At 41.0% G+C, this 25,802-nt stretch overlaps 1 protein-coding gene across 2 annotated transcripts in view; it reads left to right on the top strand.

Annotated features, from left to right (window-relative positions):
• The window catches only part of LOC129471017 (uncharacterized), a 344,636-nt gene that overhangs the window by 115,572 nt on the left and 203,262 nt on the right, over positions 1–25,802 (top strand). The window contains exons 3-4 of one of the 2 annotated variants that reach the window (XM_055259175.2): positions 6,848–7,125; positions 10,680–10,826. In XM_055259175.2, coding sequence (XP_055115150.2) covers positions 6,848–7,125; positions 10,680–10,708 — 307 coding nt within the window. In that variant the 3' untranslated portion in view covers positions 10,709–10,826. Of the gene's footprint in view, positions 1–6,847; positions 7,126–10,679; positions 10,827–25,802 lie in introns of those variants that run through there. The other variant, XM_055259174.2, reaches the window with a different exon arrangement.

Here is a 25,802-nt window from a genome sequence, read left to right as displayed (position 1 = left end):
GGCACTTGGGAGAAAGAATATGCAAATCTTCTTAATTGATGCATCCCATTTGGCTAGATACTGGTTCACAGTATCTCCAAGCCTTCATAGATAAAGCTGACGTCTCTCCAGCCAAGTCTAATTCACAAGCTCTAGAAATGGCAGATATCCTATTCTTGTTTCTAAACACCTGGAGTGAATTATTAAGACTCCTCACAGCTACCATGTGAGGAACCTTTAAATAAAGGTTTCCCAAATCCATGAGCTAACATTATAAAAGCTGTTTCACTTGATTTTCAAAGTAGTTCCTAGATTCATTACTTCCATAGCAAAAAGTTTAGGAGTATTGCGATTTGTGCCACTGACCTCCAGAATATAAAATGAGGTCAGAGTTCCTCTGAAATTATTTTTCTTCTTTTTAAAGGCAAAATAATGACCTAAGTATGGCTATATTGCACAGCAGTTAAGTAATGAAATATTTTGCTCTGAGTACAACATAAAACAACTGCACATTTTCCTTTCATATTTTGGGCCGTAAACATGTAAAGAAACCAACGTGAATTTCCTATAAAATGATTGCCAAAATGAAACTTTCTGATCGTTTGTTTAAAAAAGGGAATGCATGGGCCTATCTCCTGTAAGAGTACACTATAAAACAGCCAGGACTATGGCCATTTTTATAGATAATTCCAAGAAACCTTTAAAGCAAGATGGTCAGGCGAGTGATACATTGCCAGGCGGCAGGGAATACTGGTCCATTACCTCCAGATCAGTCCCCGAGGGTTACTGTTCATATTTGGCCTTGGGGACAGGAGTCAATAAAAATTCGTGTTCATAATACTTTATATACACACATGCAGGCAGAAGGAAGGCCAAGGGAAGTAGAAATAGCTTATTACATAGCACATAATAAGGACCATTAATATCAGCTGCCAGTTCTGACACTACCGATGTGTGTGTTTATGTGGATTGTAGTGTCACGTGGTAGTTCCTAGAATGGAGTTTGGCGTTAAAGAGATTGAAGTCAAATTGTAGCTTTGCCACTTAATCAGCAATGAGATTTTGAACATGTTATCTAAACTCTCTGACCTTATTTTCTTCAATGGGACAATGTACCTCTTCCTTCAGTTTAATGAGTTAATACATGCAAAGACTCCAGACCAATATATCATAAGCATTCAATAAACAGAGATAATGTAAGTAAAGGAACACAAATACATTCTAATGATTCTTAGCAGGCTAAAATCTGATATTAGATCTAGGTGCCCAGTGTAACCAAAACATTGTAAAATACTCATTACATTTGTGGATGGTTGATTTTTTAACATAGTCTACAGTAAGCATAATAATATCATATTTCATTGACTCCAAGGTGTGTATTTTGTATATTTGAATAAGAAGTGTTGACTTTGCCTGCACATACATATCAAAACCTGTGGAAAGAATGACAGCAGATGGGAAGAAAACTTTAGATTCAATAATGGAACATTCTTTTAAGAAACACTACATCCTCAATGCCCTTGTTGACATGGAGAATGATGCTGTGAAGAGACAGACACTGGTGACCTTGATTTAAAAAATGATTTCACGTGCACAGAAGTAATGTTAGATTAAAAAATATATTATATATATATCTCACTAGGACTGTTTATTAAATAGAGCACTTTTAATCAATATGAAATAAAAATTATAGTGATAAAGCTCAGTGTTATAGTTTGTCAGCCTGTGCTCATTGTATTGGCACATACACAATAGACTGTCTTCTTACAACTGATGACAACTTAGCTTTATGGAAGTATGGTAAACCCAGAAAGTAAGGACAACAGAGAGAATTTAAAGAAGTTAGAAAACTGAGTTGATAAAGGAAGACATACCTGGGTTCAATCTCAGCTCTTTCATTTCCAGTTAAGCTAACTTTGGACAAATGACCATCCTTCTAAGTCTCTAAAATGACAATTTTACTTAAGTCATTGAGTAAATTGTGTGAGTTAAATGAAATAATATAGATAAAATGTTTAACACCATATTTGTGCAAGTATTTCAATACTGCAATAAATGATTGGTATTACAGGCTGAGTATCCCTTATCCAAATGCTTGGGAACAGAAGTGTTGTGCGTTTTGATTTTGGAATATTGGTATATATAAATTCATATTTGGATGAATTTATGTTTCATGTATGCCTTATACACATAGCAGGTAATTTTATATAATACTTTAAATATTTTTGTGCACGAAACAAAGCTTTGACTTTGTTTTGACTGGGACCCATCACATGAGGTCAGGTGTGGAATTTTCCACGTGTGGTGTCATGATGATGCTCAAAAAGCTTTGGATTTTGGAGCATTTCAGATTTTGGATTTTTAGATTAGGGATGCTTAACCTGTATTGTTATTATGGTAATAAACAATCAACTGGTAAACAGGAGGAATAAATGACTGTCAATCAAAAAAGTAGGGCTCTATGTACTAACATTCTTAGAAAACCATTGTCATTAACAGGGATTTCAGACAAGGCTTAAACTGGGAGACTTAAATGCGCATACACTAACCCCAAGACGTACAACTGAACTGCTTCATATGTGGGCAATTATGAAGAACACTCTAGGATGAATACTGCTTCATTTAACAGTGGTTAATGAGATGCTAGTATGTTACAGATACCTATGCCTTTCTTACTGATTCTCATACTTAAGATTTCATTTAAAGAAAAAATAATTATAGGTCTCTGGTGTTGACTTGAATCATTTTATGCTACTTAAATGTATACATATAAAACTAGATATAAACAGCTATAAAGGTCAAATTGAACCAGAGGAAAAATTAGAGCAACACAAATCCTATAAAATAAAAAATGACTGCATTTGTTAAATGTAGTTGCAAAGTTGTTTTGCTGAAACCTAGTAGCTGCTTGCTACATGAGCATGATGGTTTTATTGTTGTTGTTGTTGTTGTTTTTGAGATGGAGTCTTGCTCTGTCGCCCAGGCTGCAGTGCATTGGCGCGATCTTGGCTCACTGCAACCTCCACATCCCAGGTTCAAGTGATTCTCCTGCCTCAGCCTCCCGAGTAGCTGGGATTACAGGCGCATATCACCATGCCTGGCTAATTTTTGTATTTTTAGTAGAGACAGGGTTTCACCATGTTGACCAGGCTAGTATCAAACTCCTGACCTCAAGTAATCCAGCTGCCTCGGCCTCCCAAAGTGCTGGGATTACAGGCGTGAGCCACAGGCCATGAGCATGGTTTTGACTGAATAAAAATTCATTTGAAGGCAGAGTACCATGACAAATACCAGAGGCTGGAAAGGGTGTGGGGGTTGAGGGAAGGATAAAGAGAGACTGGTTAATGGGTACAAACATACAATTAGATAGAAGGAATATGGCCTAATGTTCAATAGCAGAGTAGGGTAACTATAGTTAATAACAATCTATTGTAAATTTCAAAATAAATATCTAGAAGAGAGGACTTGAAATATTCCCAATGCAAAGAAATGGCAACTACTTGAGGTGATGGATAGTGCTAAATACCCTGATTTGATCATTACACACTATATGCCTGTAACAAAATATCACATGTAGCCCCTAAACATGTACAAATACCATGTATCAATTTTAAAAATATAGATGCTCACTTAGAAAAAATAAATTCATTTGAGATCAGCCCATCTGAAACACTGAGTTGGGTGTGATGAGCCATTTTCCTATCAGGTTTCTCTATTTAAACCACAGGAAAACTTCATCCCTTGTTTGACATACATTTATTAAGTCTGCCTTGATTCTTTTCTCATTATCCTGTAATAAATATAGTGTAGTTCCAATGCAATCATAAAGCTAAATGCAAATAAAGACATCACCTTATCCATTGCTTTGTAACATTATCCATTGCTTTGTAACACCACAATACTCAGGGTCTTAATACAGCAATAATCTCAGTCAGGCCTCTGCAAGCTGTCTCATATGTTTTCGCTCTGTGTCTCCACCCAAATCTCATGTTGAATTGTAATTCTCAGTGTTGCGGGAGGGGCCTGGGGGGAGACGATTTGATCATGGGGACGGATTTCCCCTTTGCTGTTCTCATGATAGTGAGTTCCCATAAGATCTGATGGTTTAAAAGTGTGTGGCACTTCCCCCTTCGCTCTCTCTCCTGCTGCTATGGTAAGATGATAAGATGTGTTTCCTTCCCCTTTGCCCTCTGCCATGATTGTAAGTTTCCTGAGGCCTTCTAGTCATGCTTCCTGTTAAGCCTGCAGTACTATGAGTCAATTAAACCTCTATTCTTCAGAAGTTACTCAGTCTCAGGTAGTTCTTTATAGTAGTGTGAAAACTGACCGATATACCATCGTCTTATGAAGGCAGACCATTAGAATCTAGGTGGTTTCAGACTGGCTAGCAGGGCACACTTGACTCATGGTAGGCGAGATATGCATTAGGGCCTCCCTTCCATAAGCAATTCATTTCTCCATCTCTGCAGCTGAGAAGAGTCAGCAAGTGTGGCTCCACCGGTCCTTTTTGCTCTCTAGTCACTGGCAGAGATGATGTATATTTCTACTTCCCGCTGACTGTGAAAGGAGCCTTGGCCTGCATGTCCCTGTGTCTGGCAAGCTTTCCTGTCCTTGTACTTCCCAGTTGTCAGTTTAGCTCCCATGGCTTGAGGGATGGCCGTGCCATCCAGAAAGAAACAGGGAAGGTGAGAGAGTCAAGACCTGTCTTGCCTCCCATAGACAATTCAGACACCCTGAACTTTTCCTCTCTGCAGGGAGGGCATCTCTTAACCTAGCACCCTTGAATGCTGCCTGGAAGAGGAGGGAAAGGCCTCCAGAGTCCCTGAATGCCAGGGATGAACTTTCCCCTTTCTGGCCTCCCCCTGTTGTCTTGGGCACAGTTAGCATGATCAGCTTTTGTCTACCTCTTATATTTGAGATAACAATGTTAATGACTGGGATGTGGCCTGCAATTCACCCATGACATTCCCGTAATCTGTGCTGGGTTTTGTATTAGTGAAAGACTCATATTAAAAATACTTAATTGAAACAGCAGAGGTGTTGACTACTCGGAGTGGATGCTGGCCATTGGGATGGAGCAGGGTCCTGGGGGCCCCCTGTGATGCTAAACATTAACCCTTTACTTGATGAATTGTGGGGAGGTCAGGAATCACGAGGGGAGAAGGAGATAGTCTCTGGACAGTGCAGTTTGCTAACTGGTCTGGAAATATTTTACAACTTTGATATCTGTGCATCTGTACTGGTGATACCTGTTGAATAACTGGTTATTTGGTGTGGTATGCATATACCCTAAAACAACAGGGTGTGTGCCAAGAAAGAATTGGTGGACCAGGACTAGATTTCATCATCCAGTGCTTTAACTTGCTGTGTGACTTTGGGGAAGTCATGTCATTCCCTGTACCTCAGCTTTTCCATCATGCTAAGTAATTCTGAGGCTTCTTCCTAGTTGTAACATTAATTTTCACAATTTTAAAGCCATGATCCAGGCACCGTTTTTATTCTTTGCTACAAAGAACAGTCAATATTGTGATTGAGCACCTGGGTCCTTCTACTTGGTCTGAGCCCTGCTGAGTGACCCAGGGCAAGCTCTGTAAGTTTTCTAGGCCCCATTTGACATATACCACACAGGATTGTGATGGGGGTTAGAGGGGCTCATGCCGGAAAAGTACTCAGTACCTTGCTTGGTCCAGCAACACACAATAGGTGTTAGTTCTTACTAGATTTAATGGCTAGAGTGGAGTCAAGAGATACAGAACATTGCTCTTCATTTTTCAAGCCCATCCATGAATGCTGAGGTTATGATTTGAGTGCAAGCTGCCCTAGCTCCTGAGTTCCACTCCAGGTGTTAATGGAGCATTGAGACAAAGAGGGAGCCATGGCATTGGGCCATGTCCTCGGAGCGCGTGCCAGGCATGGCCCAAGGGCCCATTCTCTGATGTCTCAATCTGTTCAGCAGGACTCTACCCCATGCCAACTTTGTCTAAGCCACAATTTTTTTTTGAATTCATGGTGTAGTGAGATGTTCAGCAAAGAATTCTGCCTTTATTGGAATTTGGAAGTGGTATTTCTAGGGCTCTACATTTCAGATGTTCTCTTTGTCCATTTGGAGGTGTGATTAGACCAGGGAGTGGTTGAGGCTCTGGGCAGACCATCTCCCAGTTAGAATTTTCCCTCTAAATTATAATCTGAAGGACATCAGCATGTAAAAGAACAATGGAGACTTAGAATTTCAATATAATGGAGAATAAATGGACACATTCGTAAATTATAATTTGTTGTAAGGTAACTGAAGTCCTAGGAATTTAGTGGCTGATATTGTTCAAGGGTCCAGGAAATGTGTTGACTTTAGGCTTGGCTGGTTTCAGAACTCTTGGCTTGCATTTTGCCAATTTATTAATCCCAGCCAAAAAAAGAACACTTCACATCAATCCAGCAAAATCTCAGGTGGAACTCTCATGGGTCCAACTTGAGTTATGTGTCCTTCTCTGACCCTACTGACAGCAAAGGAAGACAGTGCTGTGGCTGAGCTGAGGGCACAGACCATCCCCTTGGGATGATATGGCTGAACAGATGCAAATCCAGCAGCTTTCCAGGGAAAAAAGGAAGTGTTAAAAGGAATTATTAAGTTCCGACTTCCCATACTAAGAATAGGGGAAAGGCTGGTTACCTCAAAGGAAAGTGGAGGGTTTGTTCCCGAAGAAGCCAGTCAAAACCAACAGATCCCATTACAAGCAAGGGTTTAGAATGAAGGAAGCCATCAATGCACACAGTCCCACCGAAAAATGGGTATCTGGAAACTTTAGTGAAACAGCTGGATAAACCTGGTGTCAATTTTGACAAATCACTTTTCTGCACTCTTTTCTTACAGCAAAGTCCTCGAGGTTCATTCACGGAAGCCTCTGTCCAGCCTTTACCATGCGCTGAGTGAGAAGCTGAGGATAAGGAAAGAGCAAGACCCCCAAGAAACCCTGATGTCTGGCCGAAAGCCGAAGCATGATGCAACTTTGCTATATTTCTCTCCAGCAAGGATTTGTATATTTTCACTTTCTACTCAAGTAACACCTGGACCTGCTCCTTTCCCTTCAAATGCTGAGGGCTCAGTCTCCAAGTTCCTTTATGAAACAGGGTGTACCATCAGAGACGCAGGTAAGAAACCTGAACTGCATGGCCTCACATAAACCCCACCACACCTCTGTCCTGGACTCCTTCCCCGCAACAGGTGTAAAGACAAAAGGCTCATTGTCCTTTGGAGCCTATAGGATAAACAGAAAGAACACGTCCTTGCCAGTTAATCTGCCAGTGATAAAGAGTATTGTTTTATCTCCTGCCATCTCCACGTTCCAAGAGATGAATTCTATTGTGACACAAAGTCTGCTTTGTCCTTCCAACCCACTGAGATGTTTAAATTGGCCTTTCATATATTCCTTGGTTGTCACATTCAGAGCAATGAGTTGTTATAATGTGTTGAGAGGATCTTTCCCCCATGACAAGGAGACCATCATCTACAGAGATGCTGTGATGCTGAGAAATAATGTGCTTCTCTTCTGCTCTAATTTTTTTAAATTAAGACTTTTATTTTTTGAGCAGTTATAGGTTTAGAGAAAAATTGAAGGGAAAGTACAGCGAGTTCCCGTCTTCTCTCTCACGCCTTTCATCTCTGTTTCCATACATTTGCTACAACTGATGAGACAACAGCCATACGTTGTTAACTAAAGTTCATAGTTTACATTAGGGTTCACTCTTTGCTTGTACATTCTATGGGTTTTGTCAAATATATGGTAACCTGTATCCCCCATTATAGTACAATACAGAAGAATCTCACTGCCCTAAATATCTCCTGTGTTCCTCCTGTGCATTCCTCCCTCCCACCCCCTGGGGAACAATTGATGTTTTTACTGTCTCCAGTTTTGCCTTTTTCAGAATGTGACGTAGTTGGGAGTCATACAGCATATATATATATATAAAATAGCCTTTTTAGATGGATGTCTTTCTCATAGCAATATGCATTGAACTTTCCTCCATGACTTTGTGTGGCTCAATAGTTCATTTCTTTGTGTTGCTGAATAGCTTCTGCTTAATTTTCAAAGTGTTTAATGTAAGAAAGCGGTATAGTCCGGGTGCAGTGGCTCAACACCTGTAGTCCCAGCACTCTGGAAGGTGGAGGCGGTGGATCACTTGAGCCCAGGAATTTGAGACCAGCCTGGGAAACATGGTAAAACCCTGCCTCCATAAAAAATACAAAAATTAGCTGGAAATGGTAGTGTGCGCCTGTAGTCCCAAAACAAAACAAAACAACGAAACGGCAGTATAGTTGTCCCCACCCCTCATCTCCTCCTTTATGGGTATTTTCCTAATTATGAGAGATTACCTGTGTTCTAAAAGGTGGCTTACTGTATGCGTTGAGAGAATTAAATGACATTTCAGACCAGTTCCAAGTACCTTTTGCAAAGCTAGAGAAATAAAAGTGAATTCTAGTATCTCAATCACAGCGTAAAACTAGAGAAGGTCTGGCCGGGCGCGGTGGCTCACGCTTGTAATCCCAGCACTTTGGGAGGCCGAGGCGGGCGGATCACGAGGTCAGGAGATCGAGACCATCCTGGCTAACACAGTGAAACCCCGTCTCTACTAAAAAATACAAAAAATTAGCCGGGCGAGGTGGCGGGCGCCTGTAGTCCCAGCTACTCCGGAGGCTGAGGCAGGAGAATGGCGTGAACCCTGGGGGGCGGAGCCTGAAGTGAGCCGAGATCGCGCCACTGCACTCCAGCCTGGGCGACAGCGAGACTGTCTCAAAAAAAATAAATAAATAAATAAATAAAAAATAAAAATAAAAATAAAAAACTAGAGAGGGTCTGTTTGGGCTTCAGGCAACATTGGTGTTCTTGGCAATTTTACCCAGAAGAATTTATATTCCTATAATTAGTGTTTCCTCCAAAATTAATGATCTCCTGATTGATTTCTTTCTTTCCTAGCGGCACTGGAGGTCCCACTTACCTAGTTAGTAATAACATTTGCTCTTAATACATGAATCAAACAGTTTTCTTTTTTCCTTTTTTCTTTTTTTTTACATTTCCAAAACAGAATACCCTGCAGGAAGAATGGGATGGCAGTGGAGGAGCTCTCACTCACGTATCGTGTAATGTGGGAAGCAGGGATATGCGACAGTCATAAAGGGTGCAGGCTTCAGAATCAAACGAGTGAGGTTGGTGTCCCTGCTCATGCCCTACTAAGCTGAGTGTCCTTCAGGTCATTTCTCCTCTCTCAGACTCAGTGGACTGTTTCCTAAAGCACAGCTCATAACAGGCTGTACGCGGTAAGACAGTCGGGAAGATGGAAGGAGATCAGTCATCCCTAGAGAGCATTAAGCACAGTCTCAGCCACAAAACACTTCCTCAAACATGATGCAAGCCACGCAGGGCATTTGGCCTGCATATAAAGGACATACTGAGGACAGTGTAGATGCTCACTAAATTAGTCCTGACTGATCAAGGGGGGAAAGAGAGGGTTAATCTTATCATATGTGGGCTCTGAGAGAACACAGAGCTATAGAAGGAAGCTGACTTAATAAGGGTCAAGCGTGATGGACTAGATTAGGAACCATGTGCAATCTAATGGAACCACAGATAGCACTTCTAGTACATTTTCCTTTTGGCCCTGCCCCTGCGGAGACAGGGCCACTGCTAATAACTCACATTCTTCTCTTCTCTCCTCGCAAAAAGCCCATTTCCTGAGCAAGTATATGCTTTGGTAAGGTCATTAGTGGTCAACATGGTTCCCAAGTTTAGTGAATACTTTCAGATAAAACTAAAGGGTGCAAAATCACTCTTTCCTCTCTCCCTCTCCTTATCCTACCTCTCACTTACAATAAAATGACTTATCTACTAATTACAAAGACCTCAGTAGTGGAATAAATCCGTATCCTACACAACATGGAGAGCTAGCTATATACCCTTGGCATCACTTTTCATCCTACTGTTACTTTTTACTGACTTTCATTTACTGAACAAAGCCTCCTTTGCCAAAGGCAGGGTAAATAAACTCAGTCACATCCTGTCTTCCTTGCATCTTTGTTTATCCATAAACTGTCGAAGATACAGATGAAAATCAACTAAAGCATGCTTGAAGCGGTTACACGAAGGCCAAATAAGATGGGAATGGAAATGCCTGATGTTAAGGGAAGATACTACCTAAAATGATACTGAGCTGGCCGGTGTAATGACATGAAAACAAACAAACAAAAAAGATAAACAAAAGATGACTAACTGCTACAGTTAGGAATGGACTCATTTGTGTAAAGAAGCAGTAATGAAAAAGACATTAACAGCAATATAAGAAAGTGTCTGTATAGTTAGTGGGAAGAAGATAAAGCTTAGCGATTAAGAGCACAGACTTGGGAATGAGAGTAGATTTCAAACCTGGCTCCACCTTTTGCCTCTTTACCTTAAACTGGACAACTCAGTTAGCCACGCCAAACCTCAATTTCCACATGTGTAAAATGGGATAAATTAATACCTTTCTCATAGTATTGTTTTTTGAAGATTTGATGACATAAAACGTATAAAAAGTACTTAGTGTTTGACTTCAGGTAGATTTTCATTGAGAGTTAGCTCTTATCTTTAGTAGGTTAGTAAGGATCTTGAGAGGTATAGAGCAAACTGTACTATGCAAAATTTACCTCCATAAAACTTTGTTTTTTCCTTCAGAACACCCTGGGAGGTTAAGGTTCTGCTAAAAACAGTTCGGGAAATGCTGCTTTAAATAAACAGAAGACTTTGGGGGAAAGAGGCTGTCTTGAATAGAAAATCAGAAGTTTGACAGTGGTGCTTGTGGCTACTCCGCTAACTTTGGGGCATGAGTTTTGGGGACAGGATTGATTGCGGCATCAGTACAGTCCTCATTTCTATGGAGAATCAGATTACATACATATCATTGCTACTTAACTGCAGCTTTTCTGGGACCCAGCTAAAACAAAGACTCCTTGCCCAAGTTGGTTGCAAACTTTGCAAAGGAAAGTCTTCTTTTTTGACCCATATCCAGGTGTGAGACAAAGCAGCAAATGTAAGAATCTGTGTTTGGTCATTTCTGCTTTCCAGCATAATTTCACAAAGCCCTTAACTCTGACAACATGCAGCTCTCCGGAGGGATGCTCTGAAGACAAAACCCACACACCCGCAATGTCTCTTGCCTGAGTAACTATACTCTTTCAGAGGTAAAGGGCTCTGGTCCTTGCCTTTTTTTACACTCAAGATAACATGGCCGAGTTAGTAATTATGCTTCTGTAATCTCTACCCAGATGTCTTCTCACACCCAAACCTTGCCATGATTTTGCATGTACTGAATATTCACTACCTATATGTAAACTGTGAATTGAAATATTGCCCTATTATGAACTGAATTAATACCCAAGCTCAGTCTATAGTCCTTGTAAGACTTCTGAATATAGCTAACTAATTCTTTAAAAGCTTGACTTTTTTCTTTAGTCAATGGGCAGCAGGCCTCTGTTTTCTCTACCCTACTTCTGGATCAGAATTTCTCATTGTGTCCCATGAACATAGAATCCATCATCTGCCCCTTGGAGAGGTACTACGAGCCTGGAAGAAGCATTTTGAGCCTCTCTGGGGAAGAATAAACTGAATGCAAGGTTATGGGTATTTTATGATCTGTTATAGATGGATAATTCAAAGTTCAGGCTCACAGCTTGATTTGTTTCTTTTTTTTTTTTTAAAGGAAGGTAGCTTAGCACTGAAACTCATTTTCTGCAACTCCCAAAGTGGTATTGCAATAAATCTGTGAATTTAATCAGCCTCCTCTGTTGAGGCAATCTCTTCTAATTGGGTTCTTGTGAGGGATAATAGACATGGTGACAAAAATACTTCATCTCTGGAAAGGAAGACAGAGTCTCATCAATAATCTTGATAATAAAGATCCCATCCTCCAGAGAAATGGAGCACAGGCCTCCAGTGCAAACCCCAGCACCAGGCTCACCCTGTGTTAGGGAATATTTGCCTTCTAGGTGATGATTCTGTCTCCCTGCTTCCTGCTCAACAGCAGGAAAATTAAAACCTTGCAATGTAACTATCTCCAGGACCATATTGGCCAAGTAACTCCGCAGACTACTAAGTGGGTTTCTAGAAGTATTCCAGAAGATTGCAATGGAGTCATGGGGAACTGCATTATGAAGAAAACAAAGCTGGAACACAGAATCCAAACTTCATGATTTTGTTTTCTTTGCCTGTCTCTGGCAGGTGATTCCCACTCTCCTCTGTCACTCCTGGCAGTTATGGTGGGGCTTAGAGAGGTCCCTGTCTGGAATGTAACACACACAGCTGATGGCTGTCAGCTGGCAAAGCAACCCAGTGAAGACGGGGAGTACTGGAGCTAGACGCCACCTGCTCCTCAATTATTGGACAAATATGACCTCCAGATCTGGTTTTGCCTGTCCTAGGTGGATGGGGTGGAGAGAGAGAAATAGAGCGCATCCTTGGAGGCTGACATTTCCAAGTTGCTCATCCCATTTAAAGGGTTTGGAGAACAATGGCAGATGCATCCTAAGTTTCTCTATCCTGGAAAATGAGAGAAGCAAAGCATGGTAATTGAATCAGACGCAGGGAAAAAAAGAATTTCACAAGGCTGTTATCTGTCCCAGTCCCATTCAACTTAGCCTGACATTCCTCTACCCTCTTCATTCTCTGCACGAAAACATTCTCAACAAATCCCCTCATCCCTCATGGCCGGGCACTGACGGTCAACAGATCACTTCGGTGATTAACACAGGAACTCACCTGTGGTCAGCACCCACAGGGCCAAAAATGGAGGAGAACTGTGAAAAATGCCATCTTCCCTGCAAAAAGTGCCACAAACACTCACCGGTTCGACAAAGAGCTAGTGTGTTTCAACTCCTTAGCCTCGGGCCCCATTAGCCTGTGAATAGGGGCACTGATGGGGCAGAGATGCGATAAAATCCCAGCTTCCCTTCTTTCAGTCCCGAGTTGTGGTTTTTCTGTTTCCTCCCACTCAACAGCTACAGTATGAACTGCTCCCAAAACCAACAGTAAAATTGAACCTCCACTCCTTGCAGGAAAAGAAGATCCTCATCTCTGTGGGGAATTTGCTTTTGGTGCAAGTCTTGCTGACCTTGGCATGCCTCTCACATACACAAAAGCTGTGGGGCTTTCCAGATGATGCTCTCATATACACCACAGGCTCCCAACAAGGTGGATCCCTGGACAAGAAGCATCAGCTGCACCTGAGAAGTCATTAGAAATGCAAATTCTCAGTTTCACACAGCCCTACTAAATCCAAAGCCTCAGAGATTTGGCCCAGTAACCTGTGTTTATAACAAGCCTCCATGGGATTCCAATGCACTCTTAGTTTACCACTGATACAGGCTGATCATTTCTCCAGGGTGCCTCACACTTTCTTTCTTGTGTGTTTCGTCTTTCTGTTCTTTCCATTCAGCATCCTTCCTCCTGTATCTGACCGACTCCTATTCAGTCTTTAAAGCCTTCCAAAAAACACCCTCCTATTTGTAAGCCTCCTCTGACAGCATCCTCTCCACTTAAGCAGAATTAACTGCCCCCTTTATTTCTCCTCTGACAATACTTTGGGCATCCATTGATACACTATGTTATAATCATCATGTATGTATCTGTTTTCCATACTAGGCTGAGAGGGTGAGAAAATATCTAATTCAGCAAATATTTTATACAAAATATCACATGCCTACCATTGGGTTAATTCTGGTGACGCCAAAATAGAATAATAAACTCTGATTAAAAAGTGGGACGGTGCCATATTTGCCTAATTCATCGTTGCATGCCAAGTGAGATTTCAAATCCCTGGCTTAAAGCCTCCCCCACTGACATATACTAGCTGTGTAACCTTGGGCAAATTATTGAACCTCTTCAAATCTCATGCATCACAGGGAAATACTAATAATATTTACCTCCATGTTTCATCATCATCATCGTCATCGCACCCTTAGCAACTTGTATTGTGCCTGATACAGAGAACATGGGTATAAGTGTAAAAATTTTTTTAAAAGGTCAGAGTTCCGGACAGATATACTATACTTCTTGTAGAACTTGACACTCACCCTAAGCAAATCTGACTTTACATAAAATGTTTCATAAAACATGCAAAAAGGTGCAGAGAACTTTTGTTTTGCCTCCCTAATTTGCTCAGTAAGAGGGTGATCAATATTGAGAATGCTGCATGAATTATTTCATGGTTGTCTTAGGTCTGTTCACTCCTTCATCCACTCTCACCACCTCTAAACTATGACTCTGGTTTGCAAACATAGTTTCACATGAGAATCACCTGGGAAGCTTTAAAAACAAATCCTGATGTCTGCGTCTTGCCCTGAAAGAGTCAGATATATTAATAATTAACATGGGGAATGGCTTGGGCATGGGATCCTCACGTGATTCCAACGTCTAGCCGCAGGTTTAAACCACTGGGTTAGAAAACCTACAGGGAGACTAAACTGTGGCTCAGGGTGAAAAGTTAGGTAAATCAACAGGTCTTGCTATTTTTGATAAAATTAAAATACGATGAGCCTGCTGGCGGTGGTGTGATCATACTAAAACAACTGAAGTGTTCACAGAAATGTTTTAACTAGTGTAACATTCCAGATGGTTAGGACTTCTGGAATAGAATGATGCCAAAGTCAGCGAGCCTCTATAATAGCCTGTGGATGATTCTTGTAGCTGCTAAACTACCCTTAACTTTCTATTTTGTTTTTCAGTCTACATAGCTCACCTTTCTTGCCCTCACCAGGCAAACCAACTTCATTCGTCAACAATGCACCAAAGGACTTTAGGAGGATTCCCTTCCTGTCAGCTTAGACTTTGAGTTTCTGAAACACCACTGTCTGTAGAAGCAAGGCTGACAGACATCTTGAGACTGATATTCTCTTTTGGCTACAATTTAGAGATTGTCTGTGATGACTGGCGCCAAGAACTCCATGGATTAAGCCTCCTTTTCTGGCTCCCCATCAATCTTTCCAAGTGTTTCCCTCTTCTTGACCTTGTTTCACTGATAAAGCAGCCTGAGTATGATGGCAAGGAGGTGGCTTATTGGGATGGGGCCCCAGTGCCACTGGAGCGAGACTCAAAGCTTTGACTGTGAGCTACGGTCATCCTCTTCTTGAACTCTGGTTAGGACCAATAATGACATGTCTGGCTACCAGAAGAGAGAGTTTATTTCAATAGTAATTATGTAGGAGAGGCAACCCTGGCTTTTAAAATGTGAATAATGCTCAAATTATTGGGGGAGATAATGAGGAAAAAATAAATAATAAACAAGCCTATGGTAGACTTTAAACACTACTTCAAGGACAACAGCTACTTTGACAGTCAAGTTTTTTTAAGTCATGCTTGCAGATAAGTACTAGCTCGAAGTTTCTTCTTTTCATTTTCTGCTTTTCCTGTGCTCCTCCCCCATTTCTTCTTTTCTTTTCCAATCAGCATTTTCAGGGGCAAGGAAAATACATCATGATACCCTCAGCAGAGAAGTGAAAAGGGGAGAGGAAGGACAACAAGCCCTCCTTGAGAGCTGCCTGCATGCCAGGTGCATTATGTCACAGAATCTCCTTTAATCCATACAAACCCCCCATGAAGGGATATTATATACCTATTTTTTTTTAATGAGGAAAACCTGGCTCAGATTATAAAATACAATTTTGCTAAGGAAGCATAGCTAGCAAGCATGAGAGCCAGGATTCAAATTATGAGGTATGTGATTCCAAAGTCCAATTTCTTTACATTACACTGAGGTGGCTGGTAACTGCCCTCTTCCAACCAATCAGTGATACTCTGTTTGATGTGTCTACAGATGGGGCAAAGGCCCCTTGGTCCCCTTGGCTCACCTGCTTAGACTAGACCATCAGGACAGCTCTGATTTCAGTTTGGGTCTCTATCTTGTACCCTAACTCCCATCATCATCTTCTCAACAAATGTCTATGCCTGTGACCCTGGGAGAACAAGAACGCACGTAAAAAGCTATGGGTGGGAGCTCCATGACCACAGGGGAACACCCACAGAGGAGTTGATTCTATGGAGCCTAATTCTATGGATTCAGCAGCTTCTTTATTTCTCAAAGCAGGTATTCCCCACATCTGTAGGAGATGGAAGGGAGAGAGTAAGAGAAAGAAGAGTCACAGGCAAGCAAGAAGCTGTGAGAGAATGTGCAGCAATAAATTCAAGTGCTATTTGCTCATCATCAACTCTCCGGCTCAGGTCTTACCAGGCCAATGCAGTGATGGGAGGGAGCACCCAATCCAGTGAAGTGTTTTGCTTCTGGCCAGGCACATTTCTACCCTTTGGAGGAGAGGACATTGCAGCAAAGGGAATTTTGAAGTCAGGCCCCACAGATTATATAAGATAGAACACAGGAAAATAAACCATTCTTCAGAACCGTTGAAGTTCTTGTATGTTATTATCCAATGATAGACGTGCTTTACCATTCACACATGGGAATAAATCCTAAAAATAATAACCTTTTCATTAGAAAGCTAGACTGTAATTTTTCCAAGGGCCAAATGGATAACTTGCATATTTTTATAAATCTCTTTGGGCTGTTGGAGCACTGGTTTGGTGTTATAATAGCAGAAGGGATTTTGCTGTATTTTTCTCTCTTCTTTCTGAGGTTGTGGTGGACAAACAGGAATTCAAATTTTGCAACTCTAAAATGACGCCCCTACTTCATGGCTTGGGGCTGTTTTTCCAGGATCGGGCACAGATGGTGTTTCTGTCTCCTTCAGAGAATATTTTTGGATGTAAAGTTTCTGAAATAAATTATTCAACCGAGGCCAAAATAGTCTCTGGAAAATAATCATATGTGAATAGAAAATAAGAGCAGCCTGGCCGGGGCTGAGAAGAAAATGCAACTGGTTTTTAGAAATGGTAATGTTTGTACTAATATTTGTATTAGGAATAGAATGAGACCTGGAATTTTGGAAGTGAGTGCCGTTTTACTCAGAAAATTTGGTGATTATCTTCTCTTTTCTTTTCCTTTCTCCCTCTCTCTCATTCTCTTAAGATTAGTGAAGAGCAGTCAAGGGTTAGTACTTCTGAAACTCTAATGACCATATGAATTACCTGTGGATTTTGTTAAAATGCACACTTTGACTCCGTAGGTCTATAGATTCTGCATTTCCAACAAGCTTCCGGGTTAGGGTACTGTTACTGGTCTACAGAGCACTTTGAGTGACAAGTGCTGGAGGAAGTTCAGATAAATTATATAATGGAGTAAAGCTATTCTTTGCCAATCTAGTAAATTAATTATTTTATTTTTTCCTTTAATAGGTATTTATTGATACCTGCTTTGTGCTGGGCAATGTGCCAGATGTTGGGGATAAAATGGTGAGCAGACAGACCCTGTGCCTGTCTTTATTGAGCTTGGAGCCTAGTATGTATGACAAACTTTAATCAAATAATCATACATTGAAATACTGCAGCTGTAGTAAATCTAATGAAGAAGGGGTACAGGTGCCATGAGATCTTAACATAGGTGCCTTCATTAGAGGGCTGGAGAAGGTTTCCCTGAGGAAGGGTATTGAGCTATGAAGGTACTAACAGTAGTCATTATCATCATAGTGAGCAGCTAGCCATGATTTGAACATTTCCTTTGGGCCAGTACTAGGTATGTATCTGTCCATTATCTCATTTAATTCTCACAGCAACTTCCTAAGTTAGGTGCTGTTGTTATCCAATGTTACAGTGGAGAGACCTGAGGCTCAGAGAGCTTGCACAAGGTCACACAGCTAGCACACAGCAAATTCATGACCCAAACACAGAACCATTTTACTGTTTCAAGTTATCATCCAGGACTTTAACCAGAAAGACTGCTGAATCAACTGTATCAGCTTCTTAGCTCCTTGTTTTAACAGCAGCCATACTGGGAACTGTTCTGCTCCTGCTGGTGTGATGTAGCAGCGAAGGCTCTGGGCAGGAATGAGGAAACATGACTTTGGGCCCTAGCTTTGCCAGTAACTTGCCGGGGGTTTGGACAGTGGTCATGATGGTGACCACTTTTCAAGCACTTTCTGTCTGCCACATACTTTGCTAAGGCTTAACAAATGATTATTTTGCAAGATCAGAGTTATATATTAATATCTGCATTTTACTAGTGGGGCAATGAAACTTGGAGAAGGTTAAGTGGCAAAATTCGTAAGAGGTAGGGCATGGGTTTGAGAGGTTGCTTAGCGTAGTGCAACAGTTCTCAAAGTGTAGTCTGCAGGCCTTTTCAGGGGGCAGGTCATCAAAACTATTCTCATACTAAGATGTTATTTACCTTTTTAAAATTTTGTTGACATTTGTAATGACGACTCAAAAGCAATGGTGAGTAAAGCTGTCAATGCTTTAGCAAAATAATTTTTTATTAGTGATGTTAATTGTGTGAGTTGAGCTAGCTTTTTCCCTAGATATATGAGTTTTTTTTTTTTTTTTTTTTTTTTTTTTTTTTTTTTTTTTTTTTTTTTTTTGAGACAGGGTCTCAGTGTCACCCAGGTTGGAGAGCAGTGGTGCAATCTTGGCTTACTGCCACCTCCACCTCCCAGGCTCAGGTGATCCTCCCACCTCTCAGACTACCGAGTAGCTGGGACTACAGGTGCACACCACCACATCTGGCTAATTTGCTTTTGCATTTTTTTGTAGAGACAGGGTTTCTCCATGTTGCATAGGTTGATCTCTAACTCCTGGGCTCCAGTGATCCTCTAGCCTCGGCCTCCCAAAGTGCTGAGATTACAGGTAGGAGCCGCCAGGCCCAGCCAAAGATTTCTTATAAGTACACTCACACAGATAAAGTTTCAGAAGATAAAAACATAACTGCAACTGGAAACAAATGCCTAGAAATATATGATAGATCAATTATCATAAAGGCCTCTGAGATGACACCCCAGCAGTAATTGTTGCCAATAATATCATGAGAACTTCCCAGCAAAATTTAGAATTTTGGAAAACTTGGATCTGCTACTATGAGCTTGTCAGCTTCCTAGTTCTTGATGCCCTTTTAAAATGAGAGTAGGGTTGATATTAACAGACTGGTTAAAAAAAAATTGGTGGTCGGCGGGGTGGTGAAGATCTGTAAAGCTCAGTGAACCAAGAGCTTCCAAATGTCCATTGTATAATGTTTAAAAATCATGCATAGGTAAAAGAACTGCTGAAATATAAAATGGACCCATGGATTTTGGGTATGGAAAGTTCATTGATATGATTTTAGATTCCACATTACAACTCACCTTTATGAAATATCACTTTTCAAGTTTTGTGTACTATTAAAGAAGAACAGCTACAATGATCTTAAAAAGCTACTAAACAGTTCCTCTCTGTTCCAATTATGTGTCTAAGTTGGATCTTCTTCATCTACTTCAGTCAAAACCACGTATCACAACAGACTGAAGGCAGAACAGATATGATCATCAAGCTGTCTTCTATTAATCCAGATGTTAAATATAAAACAGCGCTACTCTTTTTACCAAATGCTTTATTTTGGAAAATATAATTATTTCTCTTAAAAACGTGCTATTTATGTTAACATAGAATTTTATTGTTATTTTTGAGTGAATAAAGAAATATTTTTAAATTTCTTAGTTTTAAGTTTGAATACAGTAAATATTAATAGGTATAATAGGTATAAATAAAACTCTTTGGGGTCCTCAATACTTTTCAGGAGTGTAAGGGGTTCCTGAGAGCAAAATTTTGAGGATCCCACCTAGTGCATGCGAACGTGGGCTCTGGAGCCAGGCCTGCCTGGGTATACCCTATTATCTCCGGGTTTTTTTTTAACTTTTATTTTACGTTTAGTGGTACATGTGCAGGTTTGTTATGTAGATAATAAACTCATGTCATGGGGATTTGTTGTGCAGATTATTTTGTTACCCAGGTACGAAGCCTATTATCCGGTGGTTCCTTTTTTTTGCTCCTCTCCCTCCTCTCATCCTCTACCCTCAGGTAGGCGCCAGTGTCTGTTGTTTCCTTCTTTCTATTCATGAGTTCTCATCATTTAGCTCCCACTTATAAGTGAGAACATGCAGTATTTGGTTTTCTGTTCCTGGATTAGTTTGCTAAGGATAATGACCTCCAGCTCCATCCATCCCATGTTCCCTCAAAAGACATAATCTCATTCTTCTTTATGGCTACATAGTGTATGTGTACCATATTTTCTTTATCCACTCTGTCACTGATGGGCATGTAGGAAGAGATCTTGGACCTTGGACAAATTATTCCCACTTTGTCTGCACTGCTGCCCTGGATAGGGAATATAGAAACAGTTCCTACATTCTAGGGGTGTTATGAATGATAAACAAGTGGACACAGATCAGTTAGCTCTTGTCTAATTTGTGAGTGAGTATTCTTTCCACTAGATTCACTTTTCCAAGCTTTGCTGTCCATATTTCTGAGTGTTTTTTTGTTTTTTTGTTTTTTTTCTGAGACTTCAGCCCAGGCTGGAGTGCAGTGGCACAATCTTGGCTCACCACAACCTCCGATACCCAGGTTCAAGTGATTCTCCTGCCTCAGCGTCCCAAGTAACTGGGATTACAGGAATGCACCATCATACCCAGTTAATTTTTGTATTTTTAGTAGAGATGGGGTTTCACCACATTGGCCAGGCTGGTCTCAAATTCCTGACCTCAGGTGATCCACCCGCCTCGGCCTCCCAAAATGCTGGGATTACAGGTGTGAGCCACCGCGTCTGGCCCATTTCTGAGATTTTTAAAAGCCTATTTACCTTAGCTATTACATGCTTCTGTAAATATATTCCCTCTGATTAAACAAATTTCAGATCAATATTCTAGCTAGACATGATGCCAGTATAGAAGACTCTATTTAGCCTCTGAAAGGAGTGTACTTGCATTGTATGGACAAAGGAAGTTACTTTGAAATTATTCCTAGCTCTGCCATAGATTTGCTGTTTGGATTTGAACTTAGATACTTTTTAGAATTTGCTCACTCTGATCAAGCATTTTGATTATGAATGTTAGCAACAGGCATCCAGTTGCATTCAGCTTTCCAAGCAAATATTTACAGAGCCCCTTCTGTGCAATTGGCACGGTTCTAGGTGTGGGAACGAAACAGACAAAAGCAAACAACAGGAGTGCATATTCTGGGTGTGTATATCATGGGAGAGACAAACAATGAATAAATAAGCAAAATATATAGTGTGTTGGCTGATAAGAGGGACAATTAAGGAAGACAAAGCAGGGAGAGGGGAGAAGGCCTGGGGTGTGAATGCGGGCTGCAGTTTCCCTTCCCAGTCAGGAAATGCCTCACTACAGAGGTGATTTTGGAATGAACCATGTGGATATCTGGGTGAGAGAATTCTAAGACCGGGGAATCTCATCTATAAAGACATAACCAGATTCTGCCTGGCGTGTTGGTGTGGTTGAGTTGAGTGGGCAAGGCAGGTGTAGAAGATGTGATCTAAGAGGTATTAAGTGCCACACTGCATCATATCAGCCTGGACACCCTGATTTGGAAGCCACTGGAGACTTCTGAGAAGTGACGTGATCAGAGGGATCCTGGTGATCAGTGTGGTAGCAGTGGAGATTGTGAGACATGGTCAGATTCTGGATCTATTTTGAAACTAGAACCACCAAGATTTGCTGATATATGGGATTTGGGGTTTGAGGAAAACAATGAAGTCTAGGATTATTCGAAAGCCTGGGTAACTGGAGGGATGGAATTCCATGAACCAAGGCCAGGAAGACTGAGGAAGGGGCAGGTTTCGGTGGAGGTATCAGGGAAGGGACCAGAGCTTGGATTTAAATGTGTTCATTTTGGGGTGCTCAACAGACATCTAGTTCTTTTCATACTCTCAAGGATGAACCAAATTAGTAAAAACAGCCAATTTACTGCTAGGAATTACTAAAAAAAAAAAAAAAAAGCAGCTACATTACTTTCTAGAAAAAGAAAGCCTGAAATCTTACATATAAGAATTCTTTTTTTTTGTACATCATGTGGTGCTGTTCCAGAACTGAACACCCTATGCCAGGTGCGGTCTTATTAAAGTTCTGGAAGAAAAGACTATCTGTTCTGAGACACAATGCCTCTACTTGTGGAACTAAAAATAGCTCAGCTCTCAGTCCCCAGGGCACGCAGTTCTCTAAGTGTCCATCCATTACATGGCCACATTAGTCTGACAAGTTTTCAAGGCTCACCTGTCCACTACTCACACCACATCTGGGTTTTATATTTTAATTTTGCATGGCTCCTTTTGCCTTTGTCACAAATGTGACTTTCTCTGCTTCATCCTTCCCTCTCACAGATGCTATTGTTGGGTATGGCTGCCTAATATATTGTTGTCATTAATAAGAAAAACAGCATTCCCCAATTTAGTATCATCTGTAGAATTCATTAACATGTTGTTTGCACTTTTATCCAGATATTTCAAAAGGATGTCAAATAATATGGATAATCATCTTACAATTAAAGTAAGGGAAGGGTTATCTTTTTTTGGAGGAGGAAAAGGGATATGTTTTCTGTTGTTTCCAATAGCTCATTTGCTCAGCAAACAGACAAGAAAACCAGAGCAGGGACAGATTTTTTGATAAGAATGTCAATTCATTCGTGGGTTGGGGAGAATTGTCCAGAAGCTTAACTGACGTTCCTCTTCCACTTCATCCCACATATAATTTTGAAACAAAGACAAGCAGGAAACGCAGATTTCATAACCTGAAATCTCTTTAGCTTCATCAAATGCCAAAAAGCAACTGCAATGGCAGAATAAAATACACTAATGTGTTTTGACACAATAATCGTGCCTGTTTCTCCTTAATGAGCCAGGCTGGGGATTTCCAACTTATAGAGGCAGAGAAAGGCTGTCAAACCAGCAGATGTGCCCCATACTTCTAAGGGGCATTTACTTAATGGGCCATCTGAATACCTGTCTACATGTCAGCAATGATGCAAACATGACATCTCTCAGCTTGAGAGTTGCTCTTGTGTGCAGACAACTTTGTGAAGCCATGGGATAGCACTTGGAAAGGAATTTTAAACTGGGAATACATTTCATGGCTCAGCTGCAAGGCTGAAGACTGCAGGAAGGAATTCACTTTCAGTAACTATGTGAATTCATGGAGTAGGCCCATGCAATTTCAGTCCTGCACAGCTGGCCGACTATGAAGCTTTATTTTTCTCTTAGAGCTGAGTGACGTCTCTTTAATGGTTTTGGAATGACTGTTGCCAACTCTTGTTGATAATTTTTGTTTTGTTTCTCTCAACTGGGATATTTCTTCTCACCTGGGTGATTTCCCATCTTAAGAATTTTTCGGCTAATGTATGAGGGTTTTTTTTTTTTCTTGATTGCCTGGAACAGACATCAACTTGTGTTAGCTTACCTACAAAATGAGGATCTAGTGTAAAGATGCAGAGATTTTGCAATGGAGGTGTAAGCAGAAATACAGTGAGGGCTCAGGAAATACTAGAATAGGCAACATGCTCTTCATCTCTGCTTCTATCTGCACATCTGCTTTATTTCTTTGTCTCAGCAGACTCACAATCTCTGCTCCTCATCCCGCATGGTGGAGAAAGATGCCCACCCACAGCTCCCCAGGCCATCTGTTAGAGCTCCAACCACATGGAATGATGGAATCCATTCTGTTCACTATCTCTGTTCTAGTTTCAAATTCCTGGGGAAAAATGACCCAGCTCACTTCAGGCTCCCACCCTTGGTCCAGTGGGCTGCAAAATTTCCAAGCGTAGCTTCTGTTAGTTTCTTGCTTTGGGTTAGGTGAAAATGAAGGGAATAACTGTGAGCTGTTCAGATTCACCAAGAAATTATCTACTATTGTTGGGGGAGAATGCCCAGGGACAGATGAATTTGGGTAAGGGACAATAACAGGACACTAGAAAGGAAAATCCCAATTGTATTTTTCCTACAGAGTCAGCATCTCAAACATTTTCCTTCACAGAACCTGACAAATAATCCATGGGGGCAGCTTAGCAGATGGGTTGAGAAAAGCAACAGGCTCATCATCAGTTCTCAACACCTTGATACATCAGGCTTGGCCCTTGCTACCTCATGCATTATTTAAGCACAATGCATCTCCCTCTGATTGTGTCATGTGCTGGAGGAGAATGTGAAGTTCTGTCTGTCTTCAGCAAACATGTTTCAAGTACTGTCAGTCTGTAAACCAAATGGAAGAGGGTAAACCTGATAATCCACTTGATTTTAGTTTTAGGACCTTGACGCACGGGAGATGCCAGTTTGCAAGGATTCTGTGTACTTTAAGGAACGTTTTCTGAGCTTGTCCAGTACAACAGACGCTCTGTTAGGTAGCTGTAGTTAGGATTTTTTGGTTGTAAGTATGTGAAGATTGAAATGTATCAGCTCATTTACTCAGAAAATCTAAGGCAGTGCTAGCCAAACCAAATGGTTCAAGCAAATGTCATCAGTATTTGGCCTCTTCCAGTCTTTTTACTCCTCTATCTTCTGTGTCTGCTTCACTTCTACACAAGCTTTCTCTATGTGGTGGCTCCAGATTTTATATCTTCTAGTAGACATTTTTTTTTAAAAGAAAACAAAAAGACTCCCCCTGCCCCTTCCCCCAGCTCCTTTCTCTTGATCATTCCAGTCGAAGTACAGGTTCTCTTTGCTAACATTCCTTGACTGGCTGTGATTGGCTCATGGACCCAGTCCATGATTGGCTCAGAATGAGGTGTTGCTCTGATTGGCTAAGCTTGGATCTTGTGCCCACTCCTGGAGTTGGAGTAGAGGCAGCTCTAACCTAACCACAGGGATGGGGCTTGCAGGAGCGGTGGTTCCCCAAAGGAAACCCAGGATACTGACACCCAAAGAAGGGGGAATAGAGGCTGTGAAGGCAGAACCCGTAAATGTCTACTACCCAGGCTAAGGAAGGAGAAACATACACTACTTACTCTCATAAAAACCTAATGGTGCTAGGTGTTTCAAGTGAGGTTTTTGGAAAACACAGATGAAAAGCCATTAATTCTGAAAATCTAGACATCAGTGAGGGTTTTTAGAAAAGACAACATCTGTGATGGGCCTTGAAGGATAAGGGGGAGGCTGAGACAGGGCATTCTAGGCAGAGGGAGCAATGTTTAAATACACTCAGAGATTTCTAAGGGGGTGGTACATTCCGGAGAACGTTAGACCAGTGTGTATTCAGGACTTACAGGTTGATACAAATATGACATTTCTGACCTTTGAGGCCTGAAATGTTTCCCTGTCATCGATGTATATATGTATTTACTGAATATTCACATATATAAGCCTTCAGCTCTCAAATTATATATAAGCATGGACACATTACATGCAATGGTGAAATCAGCAGAGACTTTGAATTCAGTCACACCTGGTATGAATCCCAGCTTAGCCACCTACTGGCTGTATGACAACAGAGAAGTAATTTAAATATTTTAGCCTTCATGTTTTTATCTGTAGGAGGGTGACCTGTCCACTGCATATTGTCTTTGTGAGAATTAACTGAGTTCACACACGGAAATTACCCAAAATGGTGTCTGGGATATAATAGACACTCACTAAATACCAGTTACTTTCTCTCTTCCCGCTCCTCCTTTGTATACACCCACACTGTTTCTAATAAGAACATGAAATTGATTTGTTTTATTACACACATAGTGACAACTTGTTGACCACAGCATTGGAAGCTTTGACTGGGCTGTAACTATTCTTTTCTGTGCCCAGCACCCTGGGAGGCTGGCCTGTTAGGATTGCTGTAACTCATTCCTATGCCTTCTACCTAACAGTAGGTTCAAAGAAATAGGAAGCCAGCAAGAGATGCAGGGAGGAAACAGAGTCAATTTGGAGTTCATATTCCAAAAATTCTCTTCCTGTAAAGTTAT

The sequence above is a fragment of the Symphalangus syndactylus genome, chromosome 21 (genome assembly GCF_028878055.3).
Source record: "Symphalangus syndactylus isolate Jambi chromosome 21, NHGRI_mSymSyn1-v2.1_pri, whole genome shotgun sequence".
NCBI lineage: Eukaryota > Metazoa > Chordata > Mammalia > Primates > Hylobatidae > Symphalangus > Symphalangus syndactylus.
The sequence above is the reverse complement of the archived record's forward strand: the minus strand, read 5'-3'. Positions and strand labels throughout refer to the sequence as shown.